Source organism: Vulpes lagopus, chromosome 5, assembly GCF_018345385.1.
Source record: "Vulpes lagopus strain Blue_001 chromosome 5, ASM1834538v1, whole genome shotgun sequence".
Classification (NCBI taxonomy): Eukaryota; Metazoa; Chordata; class Mammalia; order Carnivora; family Canidae; genus Vulpes; species Vulpes lagopus.
Genome location: NC_054828.1, coordinates 113,131,308 through 113,156,644, shown reverse-complemented (window position 1 = coordinate 113,156,644; position 25,337 = coordinate 113,131,308). Strand labels below are relative to the sequence as shown.

Sequence of the window (25,337 nt, the reverse complement as noted above, 5' to 3'; positions counted from 1 at the left end):
TATGTGCATTTCCTGTCCTCATATCCATGTCCTGTCAAGATATGCACTATTCTCAGGTAACAGATTGGGAAACTGAGGCTTAGGAAGTAACTTATCCATGTAAAAGAGGTGATGGAGTGATGGTGTTTGGAACCAACCCTGCACTGATGTGTATTAGTCCAAGGAGTTAAAGAATTGGCCATCCTGGGAAATCACCCAAAGCGTGGTGGGTTTGGGCCTCAGCCAGCAGCCCTACCCTCTCCAATCTAAAGAGAAGGGCACAGGTAGAAGTGGTGTGGGGGCAAGACTGAGAGAGATGCTGGGGCCAGTGGGCCACAGGGGATGCTGAGGGAGGCAGCCAGGAGCCCTGAAGGAGGACACATGATCAGCAGACCTGGGTCAGAAAGCTCCCTTACCCATCCAGTTCTCCCCTGTCTTTTGCCTGTCCTCCCTGCCTCCTTCCAAACACCTGTCTTGCCCCCACCCCGCCCCTCTTCCTCGGGGCCTTCCCTGCAGCCTGGTGAGAAGGCTTGGGGAAAGGCAGGGCAGTGAGTCCTGGCCCTGAGTAAGCATTCTCAGGATGCTGGTTCCCCCCCAGAAATAGGGAACTAGCCTAACCACTTTCGTTTTTTGGGATTCCCTTCTCTAATGAACAACCTCTAGGCTCCTGCGTGCAAGAACAAAGGGAGAGAGAGCAGAGAGGGCAGAAACAGGCCCATCCATCCACGGAGGGTTCTGCTCCGTTCTAACCGCGGAGATGCCCTCCCACCCTTACTGCTAGGAGCGCCCCCTTCCTGGAGACCACCTGCAGGGCCCGGCTCCTCCGGCCGCCAATGGGAGGCGAGGGCCCGCCCAGGTGGCCGCGTCAGCCAATCGCAGGAGAGCCCGCTGGGGCGCGGCCCGCGGAGGGGCGGGGTTTGGTCTCCATCAGGTGCTGAGGGATGCCCGGGCTGCCCCGGGCGGGGGGGGGGGGGGGGGGGGGGCGCGTCCCTACCTTGTCTCTGGGGCTCCTCCTTGTGGGTCCGGTTCTTGCCGAGCTTCATGGCAGAGAACACACTTCTCCCGGCTCTGCGAGGCGGGCCGCCGAAGACACCAGACACAGGACAGCAAAACCCGAGAAAGAACACGTAAGAGAGAGAGCTTCGTACTCCAGCCCTCACGTGCTGGTCCCGAGAGAGGGTGGGGGCCAGACTTTCTCAAGCGCGAGCCAGGAGGGGGAATTAGGGCAGAGGACCCCCCGCCCTTCCCCATGCCTTCACACCGCTGAGGAGCAGGCCAGGGCCCAGCGATCAGAGAAGGTGACCTTGGGCTGCAAAGAAGGGTTTTAACTGGAGCCCTCGGGTCCTGGGCCCCTCTCAGCGCCCTCAGCCTGGTCTCAGAGCTCTGAGCGCCAAGGTGCCTCCGAGCTCATCCTCCCTGTCGGTTCACCCCACCCAGCGGGTTGGAAAGAAAGCCAGGTGACCCGAGACAAAGCGTCAGGACAGACGGACAGGAACAGGGGCAGAGGGGCAGAGGCCAAGCAGGAGGTGTGGTCGAAGCTAGCGGCTCGGTTCTCCAACGGCCTTGGTGCTCAAAGCTGCCTTGTCTGTCCCAACCTCTCCATGCCCTAGGGTTCTCCTGGGTCCCTGTGAAAGGGAGGAGATGGGCACGTTCCCATTCATCTTTGGTGCTGGCTTCCACCCCTTCTGTCTGTCCCCGCTCACTGTGGAATCCCTCTTTCAACCAACCCCCAGGAACATATGGCAGACTCCATAGTTCCTACCTCTTTCTCTGGCTTGGAGTGGCCTTGTGCCCCAGGTGAAGGGCCTTGCAGTCAGGGGGGCAGAGGGAAGGGGGCAGGGGCCGTCAGTGTCCCTTCAGTGATGTCCCTGCAGCCGAGCCCGAGGTCCCTGGTGCCAGGAGAGACCCGGAGTAGGACCAGCAGGGGGTAAAATGCAATATTCCATTACCCCATTAATATTGCATGAGCAGGATACCTGACTCCTTCCTCTTCCCATTCTCCCTCCTCCTGGGTGTAGCCCTGTAGGCTCAGGTGGGGCGAGATGGAGGTTCCAACTCTGAGCTCACCTACAGCAGAGCCCACCCACCTTTGGGTCATGCATCTCCCTGTGGAAGCTTGACTATGGTTCCCAAGACCCCCTGATCTTTATGCCGGGTAATGTGAGGTTGGGCAAAACCTTTCTGTCCTTGTAGGGATGGCCTAAAAACTTCAAGCCCCTCTACTCGAGGTTGGGGGCCAATCTTACTCCCCCAAATCTGGCCCTACCCCAACCCCAGGACTTTCTTAAATCTTTGCTGTTTTTTTTTTTTTTTTTACTCTCAGGCAAGATATGGAAGGCTGTGAGTCTGCATCCCAGTGAAAGAACAACCAAGAACCCTTCCGTGTGCACCAGCTCAAAGTTTAGAAAACACCAGTGTATTCATGGTTTCCTAAAAAGTCATGAGGTGGGTGAAGAAAGGCTGGGGTAACACTAATGTGTCCGCACTAGCCAGCATCATGCTGTCTGGAATATAACAATGGAAGAGAGGGGAAGTTTCTCCCCTTCTAATGGAGGGAGGTATATACATATGTGCCAACAAGAGATGACATAATTTTTCTTGAGCACCTACTATGGGCCAGAGACTTTTCCAGATGTTTGCTCATTTCCTCTTCATAACAATCCTGGGAGGGACATACGCTTTTCTTCATTCAACCCAAAGAAAGACTCACAGGCTCCAAGCACTAGGGCTGAAGCGCAGAGCCCCCACCTCCTCGGCTGGCGACTACTATACCCTTAGTGCTCTGGGCTTGCACTCCTCCATTGGGGTACATCCCATCGTAACCATTTGGAACTCTGGTGAAGTCTCCAGGGCCTGCACTTGTGGGTAGAGGTATGGGCCACGTGCCAGCACAGCCTGCAGATGGGGATACCATCTGTGAAGAGTCCCATGGACTGCCCAGGTTTACATACAGAGAAGGGGCTTGTTCACAGATTTTCTCAGCCTTGATGCATTTTGGAAGAGACTGCCATGAACGTTAATGACTGGTGACAAAACATTGAACAGGTCAGTGACCTCATCAGGAACAACTGAGTGGCTGTGAGAACAGACCATCCTGCCTGGCTTATGCTGAGCCACCTGTGGGATGGTTCCTTGCCTGGTGGCCTTAAGGTGGGGCACTAGGGCACCTGGGTGGCTTCAGTGGTTGAACATTTGCCTTTGGCTCAGGCCATGATCCCGGGGTCTTGGGATCGAGTGCCACATCAGGCTCCTACACAGAGCCTGCTTCTCCCTCTGCCTATATCTCTGCCTCCTTCTCTGTGTCTCTCATGAATAAATAAATAAAACCTTAAAAAAAAAGGAGCAGGGGTACTGGCAGTACTCTGACCCCTGCCACAGAACATGTGCCTAGTGTAAGCCCTCACTTTGCTTCCTGTCTCAGTGTTTGGGGCTCCATTCTGTCCAGCCTTCCTGCTCTGACTGTTGCTTTCCTAGATTACCTGGGAGTTTCCTGGACGGCTCTGTACTTGACTTGGTACAATTGCTTCTTGAACATTTCTGGGCTGTGCCATCCTTAGAGTCCCCAGCCCTACTCTGTGTGACCTACACAGTGCCATCACACACAGCCTGCTCCTCAACCCCCACTCCTCTGGGTTGCTACCCCCACCCCACCCCCATCCTGTTCCCCTTGCCCTAAAGCTCCTGGGAAAGTGCTCTGAGATGGTAGGTCAAAGCACTGTGTTGAGTCAGAAGCAGGCCCTGCCTGAGAAACCAGAGGCTTGGCATCCTGGAACAGGATCTGTATGTGCTGCCTGAGGCCTGGAGGGGGCTCGAGTGGCTAGGAATTGTGGTTTTCTGATGCTGGTCTGAGGACCCACCCAAGTGGGAAAGTTGCCTGGGGCTTCCCTTGGCGGCACTTATGGCCTTTGACTTTGAAAGTCACTTTCTTCCCTAAAAGAAACATATTTGGAAGCAAAAATTTATACTTTAAAATCAAAACAAAACAAACTCTACTATCCTACTATTCTCTACCATAACCTGAAGCCAATTACAGGAGAAACCTGACTTCTCAGACCCTGAATAATTTTAAGCATCTCAAGTGGACAGGTTTACCGATGCTACTCCTATATACTGGAAATGTCTCCAAATGACGATTTATTCCTTCATGAAAAATGCAGAATGTGTAGGGTGAATGTAATTTCCAGAATTCTTACTATTGGCTTTCCACCTGTTTCTGTCTCCTAGACTCGCTCTTAAATCCATCTGGACAGTGTGCAGTAGAGTGTGATGTCGTCGGCTCTCCCTGCCCTTTGGAGTTTTCTGATCGATGACACGTCAGAAGTTCACGATAGAAGCAGCCTCTCCTGCCTATCACTGCACCACTTCCCAGAAGCCGCAGGCCTGCTTCTCTTGGCAAAGGGTAAAGGTGATTTTTGAAATAAATATTAACTGAGGCAGGGATTTTTCAAAGATTATCCACTTGAATTAAAGACTTAGATTTCCAAAATGTGTAATCTATCCATGAGGTTACTGGTGTGCCCGCGTACTGAGTTTTTGTTTTTAAATAAATGCTGCCTTCGGTCTAATTGAGTTCTTCAATGACTAAAGATACAATATGGTGAGAAAGAGACAAAGAAAAAAAGCCAGTAATCAACTCAGTGAAAAACTGCTTTGTGACCAAGTGGCTCCTCATTCACTGCTTCAGGAAAGAAAGCCGAAGCAGGAGCTGGGGAGGGGGGCCCTTTGGGCCCTCTGAGGATTTATGGTCACATTTAGGTTTCCCCGTGGCTGGATTTACTGCAGGCAGAATGATATGCACCTACAATGCAGACCACTATTTCCCTCTAGAGAAAAGATTTTAAAGTTAGTTCACTCATTTGTAAACTTTTTCTTTCATTTATGGATCTGATGATTTCCTTGCTGGTTCCACGGCTCAGATCTAGAAGGATGTCGTGGTTGGGTGATGCACTTGGGGCCCTCCAGCGAGGAGAGCTTGGTATTCAAAATGATTTGGGAACCTTGGCCAAAATAAGCTTAGTGAACCGGGCGTTGGAGTAATTCAGGGCTGTGTCTTCTTCTGGAGGTCGTACCTAGGGGCTGTGCGGACAGTAGGCTGCAGGCCTGGGCTTCCTCACAATCCAGGCTCCTTGGCTTAGGCCTCAGGTAATTTGGAGGAACCCCTGCCTGAGTGAAACAGGGTCTCTGGCTCTCTGCTTGCTTAAACAGCCACATTTTCAAACCTTGGGGGCATGTGCCACCAGTACCCCTTGGTGGGTTTATTTCTTTTTTTTCCCCTCATATCCCAAGTACCACTAATTTCATAATCACAGGCTGTAGAGTTGTTTCTCACAGTGTATTGAGTTTTAGCTAGTTTCAAATATCTTCCTCTACCTGGGCAGGACAGGTCGACCCTTCCTATAAGAACCTGTCTCCCGATTGGCCTATTTACCCATGCGCCCTGGGGAAAGCAGGAGGCTAGGAGGCCCTTGGGTCCTGAGGCTCACAGTTCGCCAGGGAGCTGACTCCTTGGCCCTCCCCCGTGGCCAACCCCTCGCAAGACTCAAGTAAACAGCATCATGGGAACAGAACGCCACCTCCCCAAGCCAGCCTCTCCCAGCATCTCACGCACCCACAGGGAGCATGAGTCCTTTCATGGCTGGCTCTTTCAGTTCTTCCTACTGCGACTTGCACATATTTCCACTTAGTTCTCCTCGGTGGAGCTCCAGCCTAGCCAGCCTGGCCACATAATACCCTTTCAGAGATTCAAAATTGTTTTTATGGTTTTTCTTCCCCAGGCAGAGGAGTTTCAACTCCTTTATAATCTCTTTTTAGAAATCTCATTTTCCTCCCTTTTCAATCCTCTGACTGCTCTACACATTAAAATAAGAATAAAAAAATGCCAGGTGACTTTATTCCAGGAGTTAACTGGAGATGACAAGAGATTCGGATCAGGAAGCACTTGGGAACCAGTGGGAATGGCTGGGGGTCTGGCCCCGGCAGCCTGGGGAGCTGGAAACTGGGAAGTGCCCTAGAGCTTCACCACTCTCAGTCAGAGCCTGGGGGAGGGGCAGGTGGTCCACACTCCTAAGGAGGCCTTTGACAGCTAAGCGGCCAAGCAGGAACCTGACCCCTGGAAACCTCTCCCTAAGAGGGACTCCCAGTCCAGCATCTGTCATCATCTCTCACTCACATATCCCTGGATTTAGCAATCCGGCTCCCACTCCAAGCCTGGCACATGCTCTGCCTCAGGCCTTCCCTCGCTCAGAGCCTTGACTCTTCGGGTGGCGGGGCCTGAACTTTCCCCACGCGGTGCCATCGCTTTTGTGCTTTTGCTTGTGTGTCACAAGTGGAGTTGGAACTCAGTATGTTTTTGTTAAGGCAATGGACAACAATGGTGAGTTCTCTGGGGTTTTAAAGCAAGCAGAGATCTCAAGCCCATATCTGTGCTGACCACCTCAGACCCCTGTTGGCACAATCCTGGTGTCCCCGTGATGTCCTCATGTCAACTGGTTTTTTAGCTTATTGGCACCACAGTCTGGGGCAAATCTTTTAACATCTCTGAAGCTCAGTTTCCCTGTCTGGAAAATAAAGACCACACGCTTGGCTTTTCAGCTTGCGTCAGTGTGTTTGGAGAGTTAAATTGAATTTAGAGTACAGTCAAGTGCTCTAAACTCCCTGGGTCTATTGTAAACTCTGGGTCAGAAGCTAGATTCCCTGTGTTGTCATTCTAGCTCTGATCCTATTCTGGGGCAAGTTACTTCCCCTCTCTGGGACTTAGATTTGTCATCTCTAAGAAAGGGCTTTGGCCCAGAGGCCCCCTCCAGCTTGTCAGCCTTGACTGCTACCATTCCTATGGATTCCCCATAATGCTAGAGAGTTCTTGAGATGGCATGTGCTTCTGGGGGACTCTGTGAGACCTACTCATCAACGCCAGGCCATGAGGTTTTCCAAGCTCCTGTGGCTGGCTCTTCTCATCTGGGGTTTCCACCTCTCTCCTCTCCCTCTGATCTCTCCCTCCCACAGGAAGCCTTTTGGGGGTTGGAGATGGTGAGGACAAACAGAAGGTGCTCATCTGCTCATCTCCCCTTAGCTTTCTGGGCCTTCATGCTCCAGCTACCCCTATGGCCACTCCAGGCCCAGAGTCTGTCCTCCTTGGGCCTCCAGGCCTGTGTATCCATCTGCCCAGCCCTGCCTTGACTCTTAGGGGGAAGTGGCCAGTGGTTTCTTGAGCCTCCCTTACTCCTCTGCCTAGAGTCACATCCTCCCTCACAGGGAAGCCTAAGGGCCTGGTCCATGGGTACAGAGCTGGATAGGGAATTGGAAGAAGAGTCAAGACACTGAAAAGAGGCAGGAGGGAGTGGAAACAGCAGGCCCAGACACCTGCCCACCCCCCACTCCCACCCCCTCCCTCCCTGGCCCTCACCCTCCCATGGCCAGATGGACAGACCGCCCTCGCTCTGCCATCCCCCAGGGCTGGCTCCACCAGGATAGCCCACACCTAAGCCCTCTGAGACAGGCCATCCCGACATCCGCACCCTGTGGTGAGGAGCCTTTGGGCCCCACGGGCTCCGCCCTGGCCTGGGACACCTACTTGTGCTCGCCATCTCTGCCTCCCTTGGTCTTCTCTCTGCCTTTGCTGAGTAGGGGGGGAGGAGAAATGAGGAGACAAGGGGATGTGAGTGAGGAGGGTGTGGACTAGAGACACTTGCAGACTTAGCCCCTGGCCCTGCAGACCCCCACTCCCCAGGGGCCTCCTTGACCCAGGGACCCCTCACCCCACAGCTTCTCACTTCAGCTTAAGACTGCAGGGCAAGGGGATCCCTGGGTGGCGCAGCAGTTTGGCGCCTGCCTTTGGCCCAGGGCGCGATCCTGGAGACCCTGGATCGAATCCCACATCAGGCTCCCGGTGCATGGAGCCTGCTTCTCCCTCTGCCTATGTCTCTGCCTCTCTCTCTCTCTCTGTGTGTGTGTGACTATCATAAATAAATAAAAATTAGAAAAAAAAAGAAGACTGCAGGGCAAGGATCAGACAGTCCCAGGCTCTGCCCTGGTCACAGGAACAGGGCTGGGTGGCCACTCTCCCAACGCCAAGCCCAGGAAAACCTAGAGCCTTGATCAGGGAGGAGGCCTCAGGGATCAGCTGCTCTCTTTCATTTCCAGGCAAGGGTCTGGTGATTTCTAATGTGGGTCTCAGATGCCTCAGGGAAAGCAAGGTTCTAGGAGTCTGGCCACCCTCTAGGCCTGGGCCACTCTGCTCCTCCCCACCTCCTTCCTCCTTTCATCTCCTCCCAACAGAATGGGCCGCTCCCAGGCTCTGGGGGCCTCTGAGAGGAAAGGTAGGCTGGGCAGATTCTGGGCACGTGGCAGTAAGAGAGCTACCACTCTGGGGCTCAGAGCAGGGTTAGCCTCTTTAGGGAGGCTTTCAGAAAACCCTTCTGGAATGTTTTCTCAATGCTTCCCTGATGCTGTGGCAGTGAGAATGAAGAAAAGAAAGCAGATGGCAGTTAGTGATATTACCTCTCCTTATTCTATACTGGCCCAGGCCTTGCCCACATAGACATGACTCTGTGCCCTGACAGCTCAGAACCTGAAGGCCTAGATAGATCACAGCTGAAGCGCAGCTTTGGCCAGTTACCTTTTCCATTAGGCAAGCTGGTCAGTTTGTAATTCTTTTCAAAGTAGTGAACGTCAGCCAGGTCTCTGCCTGCTGAAATCCGCTGAGACCACTGATCAGAGAACAGCTCACTGCAGAGAAGGGGAGGCTGTCTCAGCAGGCCTGGCTGGTCTTGAGGGCAGGTAGGCGAGGCACGGCCATGGGCCTGCACTGGGACCCACTGACTGCTGATGGGGCGTGCTCCAGTGGAGCAGGAGCTCCAATGAGCTTTTGAGAATGAGGGCTGAACAGGAGATTTACTGCCCCCCCCCCACATTAACCCAAACAGGGCTGCCTTTCTCTGAATTTTGGATTCAAGTTTTCAGGGAGTTTGCTTGTTTATTATTTTAAAAGCCCTCTGTAACCCTGAAAAGTTTGAAAAATATTGCAATAGAGGAACCAGAAGGGGAACTGTATCATCTAGGATTGGCAAAGGATGGAACAGGAAGGGGGAACTTATATACCTGAACAATAAAAACATGATGCTTTTTCTCTCTCCCTTCCGGTTTTGCTCTGAAATCTTAGCGAGGCATCAGGCTGGCTCAGTGGGGGGGTGGGGGGGGGGTGTGTCTGCTCAGGCAGAGGGGAGGCCAAGGCACAGCATGACCTGCGCTCAGAGCCCAGTGCACACTGTCTACGACATGCCCACCACACCCCTCCTCACATGCTCTAGGCCTCTGGGCCTACAAAAGGGCTGCACATAGACCCACACTCTGAGTGTAGAAATGGAGAAGGGAAAAGGACAGTCTTTCTGTGAAAAAATACTGCTACCACTACTACTAGGATACAACTAACATTAATAATAAACCTTTGAGGTTCTGTGGTCAGCCTGCCCTCAGTCACTCTGCCATGAGCAGAGGGGTAGGATGTGAACTGGCCTCTGTCCCTGTTGCTAGGGGACCTCTCAGTGAAGCCCTGAGTGGATCTGACTTTCTTCCTAGAGTCTACATTGTGGTTTTACTGTCCCACCCCGGCCAGGTAAGTTCTATTCCCCAGCCAGCATTCTCTTTCTCTGGGGCTTGGTTTCACTCCACCTCTTCCTCACACCCCCATCCCCATTGCTCTGGGTGTGCCACTGAAAGTGTCACAGGGTAGGAGATTCAATATGGTAGCCTGCTGGGGAACTCCAGGGTTTGCTGGGACCCAAGTGCTTCACGGTGCCAGGACTCACACAAACACTTAATCCTGGGTTGGGGATGGAGGGGAGTCCAACCTCAGGTGAAATGGCTAGGTTTGGGAAGAGTCTCTTTAGCACTGCTTCACCCCATATCTCAGCATGGCCTTGACCCTGGCTCCTCTGCGCTGCTTGAGAGCTCTGGCCTCTCTGGAGCTCAGCCTGATGAGGGGGATCATCAGGGGAAGGGATCATGGGAACTGGTAAAGCAGAGCTCTGGGGGTGAGGCTGGCTGTGCTGACCCCATACATACCCCAGGACACATACCATGAGGATATCCCCCTGCCCTCTGACCTCAGGCATAGGAGGGATACCTAGCTTCCATGGATCTCTGCTGGAATAAAAGATGATCCATGAGGAGAACAAGAAAAGTGGTCCTTCCTTGTGCTCCCAAGATGAGACACAGCAGAGAGGAGCCCTACAAGAACCTCTATCTTCTCAGGTAGGGGGTGTGGGGGGAAGGAGGTGGGGCCATGAAGGGCAGGAGGGCCAGGCAGGTGGAGAAGATGAGAAGAAAGAGTTGCAGAACAGAGGGAATTTGCAAGAAAGCCCCAAGAGAAGCTGCAAGATTAAAGCTGGGGCTCCTTTCTATCCTTCTGGGATGTGGCTCCTAGAGCTACTGCACAAGACCCCAGAAATCAGTGGTGTGCACAGCTCCCTGGCATCAAATAGAGAGAACCTATGTGCACGTGAGTGTGTGCAAACACCAGGGCGATTGTGAGTGTGTGCATACATGTTCTGGACCAAAGTCTCCTCTCCCTTCAGAGACTGGGGCAGATGTATCCCGACATGCAAAGCCTGCACCCTGATTTTGCGTTTTTGAGAGCAAAGGGCCCACGGGGTTGGTAATTCATTCCTTCTCTGCCACACTGACAGCTGTGGGAGGCGAGGGGACCCCTGTGACCAAGTGAGGCCCCACCCTGGGCCCCGGCTGCTGTGAGGCTCCAGGTGTCAGCAGCATTGTTCACAGAACCCTTGGTATAGGGTGGAGTGGCCAGAGCTGAGGGGGAGCTTAATAGCAGGACTTGGACCCAAAGGTCAGATAGTGCTCAGGATGGAAGTTGGGGTGAGTGACACGGAGGCTCTGGAAGGCAGACATTGGCTGAGTGCCGACCACATGCCAGGTGCCACAGTGGGCAATACACATGTAGCATCTTATGTGATCCTAACACTCCTGAGGGGCACTAGGGATGCCCCTCTTACAGGTGGGGAAGTGTGGCTCCAAAAGGCAGATCTGGGATCTGAGCCCTGTTCTGTCCATGGCACTGCATGACCTCCTGGAACATTCCCAGGGTGTGTTACAGACACCCGGCCACAATCAGGGGCCCCTGGTTTGGGGCAGAGACTAGAGAAGTAGGCCGGGGATGCTCAGAGAGGATGAGACTGACCAGGGCCCGGGATCGATGGAACTGTGGGAGGGAAGGGTTAACAGGCTGGGTTGGGGTTTGGAGGGCATGCTCAGGCAGAGGTGCCAGCACACATTCCCCGAGGTCAAATGGGAGAAATTTCCAGGAAGATACTTAAGGGCTTGAGATAGAGTGCCCTTACGTAAGGGGAGCCTCTACAGAGTTTTTCCTGGGGTGGTGAGGCCAGATGGCTCCCCAGGACCTCCTTGCACCAGCCTCCTCTGTCATCCATGGAAAAGTCCCTGCCAGCCAGGGGCTGAGGCTATTCTCCGCCCATTCACTCCACCAGCCCACCACCACCCTCCAGCAAACACCCTACTGAGCCAAGTCAGACAGGCAGAAATGGATTCTCTAACCAGACCCCTATGGGTCCAGGGGACCAGGGGAGACACTGCTGTTTGCCAACAATGAGGTTTTCTTGTGGCTGGTGATGGACCAGAGGAGAGATGAGAGAGGTGCTTGGTCGTGAGAGAGGCGCTTGGTCGACGGAGCACCTTTATCTGCAAAGGGGTGGGCTTTTCAGGAGGAGATGGAGGGCCAGGGGCAGACGCGGGAAGGGAAGACTTCCCTGGGGGCCAGAGGCAAGGCACATACATCCTTTCCTCTCCCTGCCCCTTTGCTGGCCAAGCCTTTCTGGAGGGCTCTCTGGTCCAGAAGACAGCGGCTTCCTCCCACACTCCAGAGTTGACAGGCCTGGCTAGTTGGCACTTATATGATAAAGGTGAGACATAACACTTAGGGCTGGGGGGTCAACCATCAAGTCCTTGTTGCCACCCGCGTGCTTTGACACATGGAGGCAGCCAGAATGAAGCTGTAGGATAAGCCCAAAGGCTCTAAAACAGCTCTGCCTTCTTCTCACCAGTAAAGGAGTCTCCCTGAAGGTTCTTACCTCTTCCCCCACCCAGCCTGCTGGCTTTGTGGCTAGGCCTGGGAAAGACACCAACCCCAAAGGCGCTCTTAGCATCTGGACCAGCAGCCCCTGCGGCAGCCAAGAAACTATGCACATGCTCACACAGCCCCTCCCATACAGGGTGGTGGCATCTGGATGACAAGGGGCTCTGACCACGGTTGTCAGCTTCTCCCAATTCCCTATCCCAGATAAAACCCTTCCTCCTGCTCTGGCTTCCTGCTGCTGCCCTGGGACAGGCCACATGAAGGTCAGGGAGAGGTAGGAAAGCCCAGCAATGGCTGAGGAAGGATGGGAGGAGACCTCTGCAGGTCTGGGGAACAGAGCTCCCCATTTTGCTCTGGTGTATCCACTCGTGCCCCAGCTTCCTGGCCTGTTCTCATAGGATGAGAGGGAAACTGGCTCTGCATCCCTGACTACAGTAGCCAGAGAGGGCAGCCCTTGGCTGTCCAGAGCTCCCAGAGCTGTTTCACGTGGGTGCTACCCATGAGATCCAGAGTGTCCCTGGGTTCCTTGGGATATCACAGTTAGGGAGGAGCCAGGATGTTCAACCCATTCCTATAACTGGCCCACAGGGGTAGGCGACTCGCTCAAAGTCACTCGGCTAGTTAGTGGCAGCCAGGATGGGACTTCATGGGATTCAGCTCCCCTGACTCGGGCCCAGTGCTCCCTTGCCTGTATTGCTGGCCCTCGGGTGGCACTCAGTCTTGTCCCCTGCCTGTGAGCCCAGCTGCACCTCTGACAGTCCCAGCCAAGCTCTTTCCTGTGTGGGAACAGAGGACTGGGACCAGACGTACCCTCTGTGTGGCCCCTGCCTCCCCACTGGGTCCCTGCTCATCCTGTCACCACTTCCAGCCCCCTTCCTGTCCGTTTGCATTGTTCAGCTGCCAAGACCCTGTTTGTCACCAGTCCTTGTATGGGGTAGCACTTGGTACCCCAGCTACACCCCGTGCCCCCCATGCTCCTTCTGGCTCTCCTAACAGCAGGGTGGGGAGTGCTTCTCATTATTCTGGGCCCCACTTTACAGGTTAGGAGGGACAGGGGAGAGGGTATGCGACTGGCCAAGGGTCACGAGACTGGTAAGAGGCAGAGCCCGGACTCAGATCTGGGCCTCCTGAGGCCAAATTGCATCTCCTTTCCAGCTAGCTGGCCAGAGTCCAAGGAGGACAGGCTCCCAGCTGGCCTGGGTGATGCCACCCCCTGCTGCTCCCTGCTGGCCTGGAGCCCAAGGTCCCCTGTATTTGCCACACTCCTGGCTCCTTTGACCTTGTTACTATTGCTCTCCACCTGGCTCCTAGGGTCTTAGGCTTATAGTGTGTGTGTGTGTGTGGCCGGAGGGGCGTGGCTCAGGTACAAAGAAAAGCGTATTTGTCTAATAAAAATTTATCAATTCAATCGCACTGATTTAGAATCTGTGTTTTTTCAGAACAGGGACTGAATATACTTTTTTTGGAAAGGGAAGGTCAGAGATTGGAGGGAGGCGATCACTGGGAGGGGATCCTCTCCTCTAAAACTTTAGATACACCGTTGACTTACCTGCGTTTTACACATTATTCCCAGTGGATTAGGAATCTACAGCCAACATTTTGCTAACCTACAGTCTGTCTCTCTGAGTTCTAACGGTAATACAACTGCATTTTCTTTTGAAAAAAATCATGCCTTTGGAATGAGCTGGCCTGGACACAGCTTCCTGACACCCGTGTGTGGCAGGACACTTGCAGGTGTGAGTCCTTAACACTGAGGGGGGCCAGGATATATTTTTCTCAACAGAAGTGAGGCTATGTCCCGACCAGGACTTTGGCTTTACCCTGGCAGGAAAAGGCCTCCCTCTCTTGGGCCTCCACTGGGCCCAGGTGGATGGCAGGCTGCCAGGGGCTGGGCTGGCACGGATGGGTCTTGGGTGAGAGAGGTTAGGGCCCCCTTTTATCTGCTTTACCCATTCTCTTAGGGCAGGGGGTCTAGCCTCTTCGCCCCAAGTTAGAGTTCACCCTCCCAGAACTCGTCACAGGGTAGTAAGAGGCCTGGACCCTCAGCCTGATCCCCGACACCAGGCCTCCCGAGTGAGCCCTGGGATCGGGGGATAAGCATGAGGGGCCCTGTAGAAACACCTTCCTGCCTCTTGTATGTCTCTCCAGAAACTCAGCCCTGGACTCTGAGCCCAGTCATGCCCGGAGGGGCCTTCGAGAGGGACCAGGCATCTTCCCCGTGTCTTGGGGGGGGGGGGTGGCCAGAGAGCCTGGGCTGTTGTTACCTCCGGAAGCTCTTCTCGCCTGGAGTCCGGGAGCTGGGGCGGGAGCCAGGGAGCAGTCCATCTGTCTCCTGGCTGTCCTTCTCTTCTTCATGGAGGGATTCGTCCCCCAGGAAGTCCCCATCATCCCAGGAGCCCACTGTGCCGTCTGTGGCCTGATACCGCACCTCTACGCACAGGCTAGTCTGGAGGGAGAGGGGTGGATGATGAGCAGGGGAACAGAGACAGCAATAATGTGCACGCTCCGTTGCTTTGTGATGTTTATTTACAAAGTGCTTTCGCTTCCTTCACTGGCTGGAGGAACACAAGCTGGGTGTTAATCCTCCCCACACCTCCATTTTGCAGATAGGGAAACCGATGCCTCAGAAAGATTGAGATGCACAGGCTCAGTCAATTTTAATGGTCCTCCTGCACTTGATTCTGCTCCTCCCCGGTGCCCAAGGTGAGGAGCCCACCCCTGGACAGCTGAGCCTAGACTGTGGTGAGCTCTCTGAGGGCACCGTACACATAATCAAGAATGTCATTCAGTGGTCCCAGGGCAGAGGTCACCCGCTCATCCTCAGAAGCGGGGCTGACCTCCCCGCACTCCTGATGCTGGTGATGTGATGTGAGCTGAGCCTTCGGAGGAGGGCCAGAGATCTCCAGGGGCATAGGGCCAGCACTCCGTCCTGCTCAGCTGACACCTGCCGTCCTACTCTGGAGACTTGGGGGTCACCCTGGGCTTTTCTCTGGGGAAAGTGGAGCACCAAGCCTGGGCCCAGGTGGTGCATCTGGTTGGGCTCCTCTGGGTCCTCGGAGCTATTTACTTCCTTTTAGCTCTAGTTTCTCCCCAGTGCACAGGGAAGACTTATTTTAGTCCTTTTCTCAGCCTGTGTGGGTGTCAGGATGTCTCCCAGATGCACTTGCCCTTCCTCACAGGTTGGGCGTTGACTTGCCCCTGCGATCCACACAGGCAGCCTTCGCTTGGCACATAGGCTTCCCCCTGCCCAGGCTTAGATTCCCCGGGGAAGGAAAAGGTACATGGATTTCCTGAAGCCTCACTATGCTAGACGTTTTACTGTAAACTCATTTGATCTTCTCAGCACTTCAACTCATCCTACCTAACATATCAGAGAGGGTAATTTACTTGCTCAGAGTCACACAGCTAGGATGTGCTCATGCTGGGATTTGAGCCCAGTCGGGCTGACTCCAAGCCTCATGTCCTTCACACTGACTCAATGGGCCCTTTTGATGTGACCAGGTATGTTGTGGCGGGAAAATAGTGGCCTGGAATTGGAAGCCCTGGGTCTCATCCAGTGTTGGCTCTGCTGTGGACCAGCTGTCTGACCTTGACTAAATTTATTTTTCAGCCAGGATTTCCCAGGGTTCCCATCCACAAAATGGGTAGCAGAGGTAGGTAGATGGGCCAGATCATCTGTGAGTCCTTTCCTCAGCCTGATTCTAGAAATACAGGGGATGGATTGTGCTGCCTACTTGTCCCTGCCCACTTCTTCCTTTCACTCTCATCTCACTTCCTCCCACTGGTGTTCATAGCTTATTCTGCATCCCCTCTCCCTTTCCCAGGGTGGCTGAGCCCTCCTGACTTCAAAAAGCAGCCCCTGCCCACACCTGCCCATGGAGAGAATGACCTGGCTAGGGCCAAGCTATGAAGTCCCAAATGCTCTCCTGTTCTCTGCAAGGAAGTATCTTGAGACTTCAAGGAACTATGGGAATTTCTGCACCACCCTTCGTACTCCTCAGAGGGCATTCCTTGCATTCTGGCTCCCCATGGCTGCAGCCCTGCCTTCTGAGGCTATTCTGCTGCCTACCACATAGGGCTACACATTATGCAGGACCCAGGTGAGGGAACCATGATATAACCCCATTTTACATACAAGGCAAGCTGAGGTCAGGAAGTAATAGTTACCAAAATTGTTTTATGTATTTATTGAGCACTTATTATGTGTCTAACTATTCTAAGTACTATCTGTGTATTCTCATTTAATCCTGAGAACAATTCCGGTGAAGCAGAGACTATAATGTTGCTCACTTTGCAGATGGTAGGTAACCTACCCAAGTCACACAGTTAATGGCCTAACTAGGATTTGTACATAGCGGTTGTGTTCCCCAGCATGGCCTAACTGGCCGTGAGTGGACATGAATGAGCTGATCAAAGGCATCACAGCAGAGCCTAGGGTCTGAGTTTCCAGATTAGCCCATTTCCTTGCTTTGTCAGAACAGGTATGGAGTGTGCATCATTAGTATGAGTGTGTTCACATTGAAAGTGCTAGGATAGGATGTAACAACAGGAATAGAAAACAAGGTTCTTGCCCTTGCTGAATGCCTAGTCTTAGAGAGGCTCCAGGACAGGCATGCAGAGTGAAGATCATGCCTGGTGTGGCCGCCAGGGCTCAGGCTGGCCTTCAGATGCTGTTCCCCCTCGGGACAGCAGAGCCTACCATCATCAAGGGCTCTGGCCACAGCCCCCAGGCTGAGGAGCTCCAGCCATCTGACCTGGGTCTCCTCTTGCCTCACCTCACCACCCATTAGGAGCATCCCCCAGCCCACCTTATGTGTGAGAGGAGGCAGGTGAAGCAGGCCTCCAGGGGACCCCATAAAGGGCAAGTCCAGGGACTCTTGGGGACAGACCCACCTTGATGATAGCATTGTTGTCATCAATCAGCGTGTCGGACACCTCCACGTGGTTCTCCTCCACCACCTTCTGCAGCACCATGCGGAAGGTCCCAATTAGCCTGTGGATGGCAGAGGGGGCATGGCAGCTTCACACAAAGAGGCCAGAGTAAGGAGATGACATCCCACGAGGCTGGGGAGTAGGCTGGGGGGCTGGAGGGCTTGCTTAGGCTCCAGGAGAGGGTGGCCCCAGAGCCAGGGCTGGTGTTCAGGGCCCAGGCAGCATGTCTTGGAGGGAACGTGACCCCCAACAAGCATGAATGGTTGTATGTTGTGAGACCCATTTCCCTGGGAGAGTTCGTGGGCAGTGAACAGCCTTGGGGGATGTCCCCAGATGGGGGCTCAGTCCCCCCTGGCTTGTGGTCCTTGGACATGTGGAATCGGGGTTCAGCTGAGCTCCTGCCCAGATGCCTAGTGTGGAGGTTGTTGGAGAAGGACCGGAAGCTCCTGGACACATGAACAGCTTCTGTCCCTTCCACCTTCCCTAACCACAATTGAGGGCTCTACCCATCACCGACACCACTGGCTCACTGGTCCCCTGTTTGTCTGCTATGCCCACACCTGCATTCTGCAAGCCCACTGACGGCAAAGGCCCATCTGGTTGTGGAAACCCCACATATCCCATCTGACAGCAGAGGAGGGGAGCACAGTGCTATGAAGAGCACAGCCCTGCAGTTGGAGGCTGGCCTCTGACACCAGCAAGTTACCTGCTTCCCTGACAACTCAGGCTCTCTCAGTCTGGATTCTCCTAAAATGAGCCAATAATCCCCACTTCCCCAGATTGTTTAGAGAGCTGAGACCCTCAGAGCATCTCGCACACAGTTAGCACTGCTGGAGTGGACTGGTTGGTACTGAGGGGTGTCGCTCTACTTTGAGCCTCTCCAGAGCAGAGTGAGGGGGCCGGGGTGGTGGTGGCTATTTTTCCTACTTCCAGCCTCGATTTGATATTTCCAGCACACAGGACATCTCAGTATCTGCTGGCTGAGTTAATGAACAACAGTGGGTGCCTAATAAATGCTGACTGAGTTGACTCGAACCCCATTTCACCCTACGGTTTGAAGGTTATTGCTTTGGGAGAGAACAGGGCACTCAGAGAGATGTTCTCCCATGGTGATTCCACATGGGGTAGATTAAAACGTATGCATTGTCTTGGGCTGAAGCGGCAGAGACCGAGGGGGCACCCACAGTGTGTGAGAGCGGGGGGTGCCTGGACATCACCCGGGGCTGCCCTTGATTTACAGGGGAGGAAGGGGAGCCCGAGAAAATGGGAAGAGACACATCCCAGTGAGCTGAGGCATCCGATGAATTCTGACTTTAATGGACATGTCTGATGTCTATACCTTCCTGAGGAACACAGAAGGTGAACACTGTTTTTTTAAAAAAGGCCTCCCGCTCCTAACTCTGGGAAACAAACAAAGCGTTGTGGAAGGGGAGGTGGGTAGGGGGATGGGATAACTGGGCAATGGGCACTAAGGAGGGTACCTGATGGGATGAGCACTGTGTGTTCTATTATATGTTGGCAAATTGAATTTAAATTAAAATAAATGGGGGATCCCTGGGTGGCTCAGCAGTTTGGCCCCTGCCTTTGGCCCAGGGCGTGATCCTGGAGTCCCGGGATCGAGTCCCACGTCGGGCTCCCGGCATGGAGCCTGCTTCTCCCTCTGCCTGTGTCTCTGCCTCTCTCTCTCTCTCTCTCTCTGTCTATCATGAATAAATAAATAAATAAATAAATAAATAAATAAATAAATATTTTAAAAATTAAAATAAATGAATAAAACAAACAACAAAAAAGGAAGAGTAAAAAAAGAACTATAAGAAATAAATGTGGTTTATAAGTTACCTAGCCTAAAAAGTAAAAATATAAATTTTAATTTATTACCATCTGATAGGTGAGAAATGGCTTTTTATGTACATAGAATGTGAAATGGTTTTGCTAAAAGTATGCTCCTTTGGGGTGTCTGGGTGGTGCAGTCAGTTGAGTGGCTGACTTGTGGTTTTGGCTTGGGCTGTGATCTCAGAGTTGTGGGATCCAGCCCTGCATTGGAGTCTGCTTGGGATTCTCTTTCCCTCTCCCTCTGCCCCTCCCCACTATGCTTTCTCTCTCTAATAAATAATAAATCTTGAGGGGGAAAAAAAAAGGCCTCCCATCCGTGTGAGGGGAGGAAGTGGTAGGAGCAGCCAGAGAGGACAAATAGGAAATGCTTCCCTCTGAAGCTCAGGGCCCTATCCACCAGCTGCCCTGCCTCCTCGAGGGCAAAACGCTTCACGCCATTCCTCCACTGGAAAGCCTGACTCTGCTTCTGGGTGCTTCTAAGACCCAGCCCAGCGGAGGCCTCCCTTCTGGCTGCATCCCAGCCTCTCCCTGGCTTGGGCAGTGCCCACAGAGGAGAAATGCTGGGATGGGGTCATGGGACCTGGAGCAGCTGCCCTTGAGTCTTGGTTTTGTCTTTATGACACAAGGAGGCAGTGGGCTTGCAGCCTCTGTACTGTGTAGACATTCTAACAACAGACTATAGTTATGAAAAATACAGGTCTTTTGGCAGCTTCACTTCTTTTGGTTTTAAATCAGTGGCTTTCAAACTTCAGGATAAACAGAATCTTCCGGAGGGCTTGTTAAAACATGGATGACTGGGACCTGCCCATCCATGGTTGTGCCGGTAACTGTTTAACAACTCACTGGCCGTGGAGAAGAACAGTCCTGACTCGTGGCTCCTGCCGATTTCTGTGGTGTCAGTACTCCCAGCAACGGCCGGGTTCAAGCTTCCAACGGTCGCTGAACTCCGAGTTGGCAGATGTGCACCATCTGCCCTTAGAGCTGGTAAGAGCCAGCTCCGGGTCACCACCGGCCCAGCCGCTGCCCGGAGTCTGAGGCCTGAGAATAGGTATTTCTGACAAGTTTCCAAGTAACGCTGATGATGCTGCTGGGAATCCCTGTCCACTGCTGCCCTTTGCCAATGGGTCCTTTTAGTTCTAGTAGGACCCACTGAGCACCTGCTGATTGCAGACCCTCAGGCACATCTTTCCTGGGAGCTGCCCCAGCACAGCAGAGGAAGGATCAGCAGAGACTCTGCAATGTGACAAGACACCCCCAGGGGGCAGGATGGAGCCATTCCCCCACAAGTGCTAACTGAGGTCAGTCTCAGACCTTAGACTTGGAGGGCCTGAGAGGAAGGCTTGCCCAGCGTGTCCTCCACCCCTGCTAGACGCTCTGTGATGGGCCTTTCGCTACTCCACCGCTGTTCTCACTGCTTTAACCACACTTGCTATGTGGCCCACCTCCTGGCAAACTCCCCACTCCTCACGCCCTGGTCTAAGCCTTGTCCACACACAGACTAGATGCCAACATCCTTAACAGGAGCAGGGTAGACAGCAGAAAGAGCCTGGACCCTGGAGTCAGGCAGAAGCGGATTGGCCCTATAGGCAGCTGTGTGACTTTGGCTAGCTCTCCAACCTCTCTGAGCCCTGCTTTTTTCCGTCTCCTCAAAGGAGGTGCTACTACCTGCTTTACTGGGAGGCAGTGAGAGCACTCAAGTGAAACTCCTCTGACACTGCTGCGCTCAGAGGCCCTCCCGTCCTCCCTCCACTGACTTCAGGAAGGGAGGGGGTGCTGTTGGCCCACGGGGTGCTGGTCTGAAGGTCTTCCTTGCAGGGTAGGCTCCGGGGGCAGATGTGCAGCCTCACAGAGCCAGGGGTCTGTCTGAGGCCCAGAGGGTGGGGCTGGGACCCTGGAACCCAGGGGATAATTTGGCTGGGGGGCTTTCACTTCTGAAAGTTTCCCCCAACCTCTTCCAAATGAAAATAAAAACCAGTGTTTTTATTTTATTTATGGATGATTGAGATGATCTCAGTCTTATGTAAAGTATGAAGAAAAGCATTTTTATAAATTTTTTTTTAACAGGTCCATCCAAAATGTACCATCTAAGCAAAACCAGGGTGTGCTTGCTGTGAAAACAAAGCTTTAGAACAGGTGTGCTAATACAGCTTCCCACAGGATGCCCCCCACAGCCCTCCCTCCTTTAGCGAGGGAGCTGGTGCAGGAAGCCCCAGCTCAGGCCTGTGTGGTGACCCCGGAGACCTCCCTGCCCACCCTGGCTACACACCCAGTGAGGTCTGCCTGTTGCCTCTTCTCCTTGGGGTGGGTCAGCAGGGAGGAGCTGCCTGGGAGGGCGAGGCCTGGGGTGACCAGGCAGGGTACGCCCCTAAAGCCCTCGGACAGCAGGGGCCTTTCTCTGGAAAGTGGAGGTGTGAGGCCCTTCGTCCTCTGGGAAGGAGCCTGGGGGTCGGGAGGTCTGAGCTGAAGGCCAGCTCTGCCCTGCCCCTGCTGTGTGATCCTGGGCCAGGACCCTTGCTGGGCCTCAGTTTCCCCAAGTTAGGTGAAGGAGATGGGACCTGACTTTGTCTTCTGATAGCCTCTCTTACGTGGCCCACTGAAGTTGCCCATCACAAAGAGGGCATCCCCTAAGAGCCCACAGCCGCGGGGGAGGCTGGCTGCCCACCCTCTCCAGAGTGGCCAGGTGGGCTGAGCTGGGGCAGCAGGGAGGGGGGCCTCAGGCATGGATGGGCCCAGAGAATGACCACAATAGAGCGGCAACCAGGCGCCAGGGCCTGTCAATAATTCATTGCTTTCCCCTGGGAGCCCGTGTCAAGTGCCCGAGGCCTGGTCAGGCCACCACTGCTCTCCTGGCTCCTGAATTATTCAGAAGTCCCAGGAAACTGGCGCTTGCATCAGGCCATTCTTCATCAACTGTTCCGGACTGGAAAGGGGGACACCCCAGATCCTCTGGACCTGACACCTTGTCCTCACAGGAGGCCCAAGGTTCCTGAAGGAGGACCTGTTAAAGGCAGGCTGGGCAGACCTGGGGTCTCCTGATGTCTCTTCCTTCACACCATGTCTCATCCTCCTGGCAGCCCCTACCACCACTGGGTCAGTGTCCAGCTTCCAAGCCACCCTCTGCTTCTAGAACAAGTCTCTTTCTCTGAGATAGGTGGTGATGAGATCAGGCCCATAAATTCTGCTTCTCATACCAGCTTCCTTTACCTCAGTTTCCCCAAAAGCATCAGTCACATGACTTGGCTGTCACCTTGGAGTGTCTTAAACTTTTCGGAGAAGAAGGACCATTTGAATTTCTGCTTCCAGACTGCTCCAGCCTGCACACCCTCTGCCTCCTGACCCCATCGGGGCATTTATTCCTTCACTCATTCCACAAAGTAAGCGGGGACCTGCGAGGGGCCAGGAACTGTCCCAAGCACAGGTGTGGTTCTGGTGGCTCCTAAGCTCAGTGCAAATCCCAGAGGCTCCCCCTCCGCTCAGCTGCCCAATGAGAAGGAGCCTGGCAACTCCAGGGTGGGGAGACCAGAACCCCATCTGACTCCAAGCACCCTGTCTCCCACTCCAACCCCTAAGCTGGCCTGTGTCTGGATGGGCCTTGTGTTGTCCTCGAGATGGCCACTCCATTTTTCCATCCTTTCCAAGAAAATAAGAGGACCCTTTCTCAGCAGGCCCAGCCCTGCCCTGGAGGGGTTTCTTGCCTCTTAAGTGGGGGGAAGGAAGGATGGGGAAAGAAAGAAGAAGGGGAGAAATAGGTTAGGGACTCCCCTGCTCTGGCTCTCTCTTGTTGGCATTTCAGAACAACTAATTGAAGCCTGAAGTTTCAGTGTATTCACTGGGATGATATTCAATTTCCCAATTTAACAAATACTTCTGATTTGTTTATAGTAGGAGTTTTGATGTTTCCAAGGGTTTCCAGCATTTCTGTGACTGTTTAGCAGCTTTCATTGTAAACAGTACACCAATCTTGTTCGTATCAGTGGTTTCCATAATCACTGCCCACATACCCTGGTTTTCTGGGAGGTCCAGGATTAGAAAGGGAGAAGGAAGATAGGCATCCTAGCCCCAGCCCTGCTACCATCCAGTGTTCTCAGTATCTTCCCTGAGACTCAGTTTCCTCATCTGTGCACGAGGGTTACCCTGGCTGAGGCTCCTGGAAGCTCTGAAACCTCCATGTGGGTCCCTGCTGGGGTGCCTGGATGCCTCTCCTGGCCCTCAGCTTCCAATTCTTTTTTCTTCCACGCACTTTGGTCTGTGTCTGGGCCTTTCTCCTGTTCTTGTTTCTCCTGTACTCACAGATCACCCAATCTCTCACCCCAGGGAAGAAAGTTTTGCTTCATCTTGGGGACGCCTGGTGAGGTGTCTCAGTAACCTCTCTTATGGATGTCATAGCAGCTGCCTGAATGATGTGATACCCCAACAAGCCAAGAGGCTGCCTCTCTGCCTTAAACATCTTCCCTTCTGGTCCTGCCAGGAGGCCTAAAATGCCCACACCCCATGCTCAGCTGAGATGTTATGGGCTCCCAATAAACACCGCAGAATCTTTGAAGCCTGTGTGGTTCAGCCCACCCCAGTTCAAAAATCCCCTCCACAACATTGTGGTCTACTCTCTGCTTGGCCTCTCCCAGTGATGAGGAGCTCACTACTTCCCAACAGCTCACTGGCTTGAGAGCTCTGGCTACCTTTCAGCTGTCTGCTGTCTCCCAGCAATGCAATGGTCCTGGTCCTGCCTCTGGGCACACATCTCTTTTCCTGTTCCAAATGGCAGAAAACCTTTTTAGGGCACAGGTGTGGTGACTTAATCTCTCACTTCAGTACCTCCAGCACAGTGTCTGCCTGGTACAGAATATTTGCTCAGTGAATGTTTGATGAGTGACTGGAAGAGTGGATAGATGGATGATGGGTGGATGGATGGTTAGATGAATGGAAGGATGAAAGGACAGAAGGATGAATGGAAGGATGAATGGATGGAAGGATAGATGGAAGGATGGATGGACAGAAAGATGGATGGAAAGATGAATGGATGGAAGGATGGATAGATGGAAGGATAGACATGTCCTCTGTGGTTTTCTCCTTGAGGCTCTCATCCCCTCATCAGATTTAAGTCGCTTCCCCTGGCAATCCAAGACGCTGCCTACTGGTATCCTTTCCAACCAGCATGAGGCCAATGGAACCCTCATCCCTTACCCCTGTTCTGATTGTTATAATTCTATTAATATGACCTAGGATTAGGTCAGATTTTCTTTTGTTTGTAGTCTCCTCCCACTAATGAGTAATACTGCACTCTCAGCAAGTAATATCCCCATGCTTTTCTGGACATGTTACTGTTCATCCATGCCCCCCTCAAGCTGGTATAAAAGCAATTGGTTCTGAATCTCCAAACAGGACTTTACATTTATAGTGTTTAGCCACCATTCCAGATTGTTCAAATCATTCTGAGTTCTGCTTATTGCCCAGAGAGATGGATGGGAACTACTTTTACTAAACCCTTAGTAGTGATAGTGCTCATGTGGCAGGTGTGCTTCATTGAAGAATGTAAGCTCTATGAGGGTAGGCACTTGCTATCCTCAGCACCTGGTTCAGTGCCTGACACACAGTAGGCACTTCGTAAACATATGGGGAATGAATGAATGAATGAATGAATGGATATCTATCTCATTTAATTCTTACAGCTTCCTTCGAAGTATATACTTAGACTTCGTACAAATGAGTAGATTGAACTCAGAGAGGTTATGTAACCAGCTCTGGGTCACACAGTAGATGGCTGCACTGGGAATCTGCAATCAGGCTTTCCTGGTTCCCAAACTACTGCAACAAACTGCCTCAGAGTTTGGCAAGTTTGCTCTCAAGGCGGTAGATGATCTATTGAAGTATATTATCAGCCATTCTGTTAACTCCTCTGCTGGGTTACTGTGACCCAGGGATGGTGTAAAGCAGAAAACTTAAAGAAGGAGACAGAAAACTGAGATGGAACTGGGGACAGAAGGAGCAAATGGGAGGGTATGGGGTTCTTGGCTGACAATGGTTGAGAGGGTAGAGGGACTCTGAGAGACAACATGAGAGAGCCAGGAAGGGGGTCTTTGACAATCAATCCAGGGTAGGCTGTGGGTGTGAGTCCCCTTTAAAGCCCAAAGGAGAGGGCAGCCCAAGGAGCAAGGCAGGGCCCCAGCCCCTTTAGGCCCCACCTCTCCCACCCGGCACTTACTTGTTGCTAAAGACTTTGCTGTAGTTGAAGATCTGAATCTCGAGTATCTCATTGCTGTCGATGTTGCTGGCCACTGGCCACCGGAAGGTCTAGGGAGAGAGAGACAGCTGTGCCTTAGATGGAAATGATGGCGGGGGTGGGGGGGTGGGGGGAAGAGGCTTAGGAGGCAGATCCCTGGTAGGGTGGCCCTCCACTTCGGCCCAGTGCTCCACAGGGATAAAGTTCACACTGAGAATCTCATTTAATTCCAACCACCACCTTGTAACATGGGTATTGTGACCCATGCCT

General features: G+C 53.1%; 1 protein-coding gene across 4 annotated transcripts in view; it reads right to left on the bottom strand.

Moving 5' to 3' along the window:
• Positions 1–25,337, bottom strand: part of OTOF (otoferlin) — a 95,850-nt gene that overhangs the window by 40,631 nt on the left and 29,882 nt on the right. For 3 of the 4 annotated variants that reach the window (XM_041755247.1, XM_041755250.1, XM_041755251.1), the window contains exons 3-6: positions 25,050–25,138; positions 16,979–17,078; positions 14,350–14,531; positions 974–1,047 (exon numbers count right to left, since the gene is read on the bottom strand). In XM_041755247.1, the coding sequence (XP_041611181.1) occupies positions 974–1,047; positions 14,350–14,531; positions 16,979–17,078; positions 25,050–25,138 (445 nt within the window). Of the gene's footprint in view, positions 1–973; positions 1,048–7,549; positions 7,595–14,349; positions 14,532–16,978; positions 17,079–25,049; positions 25,139–25,337 lie in introns of all 4 variants that reach the window. The other variant, XM_041755249.1, reaches the window with a different exon arrangement.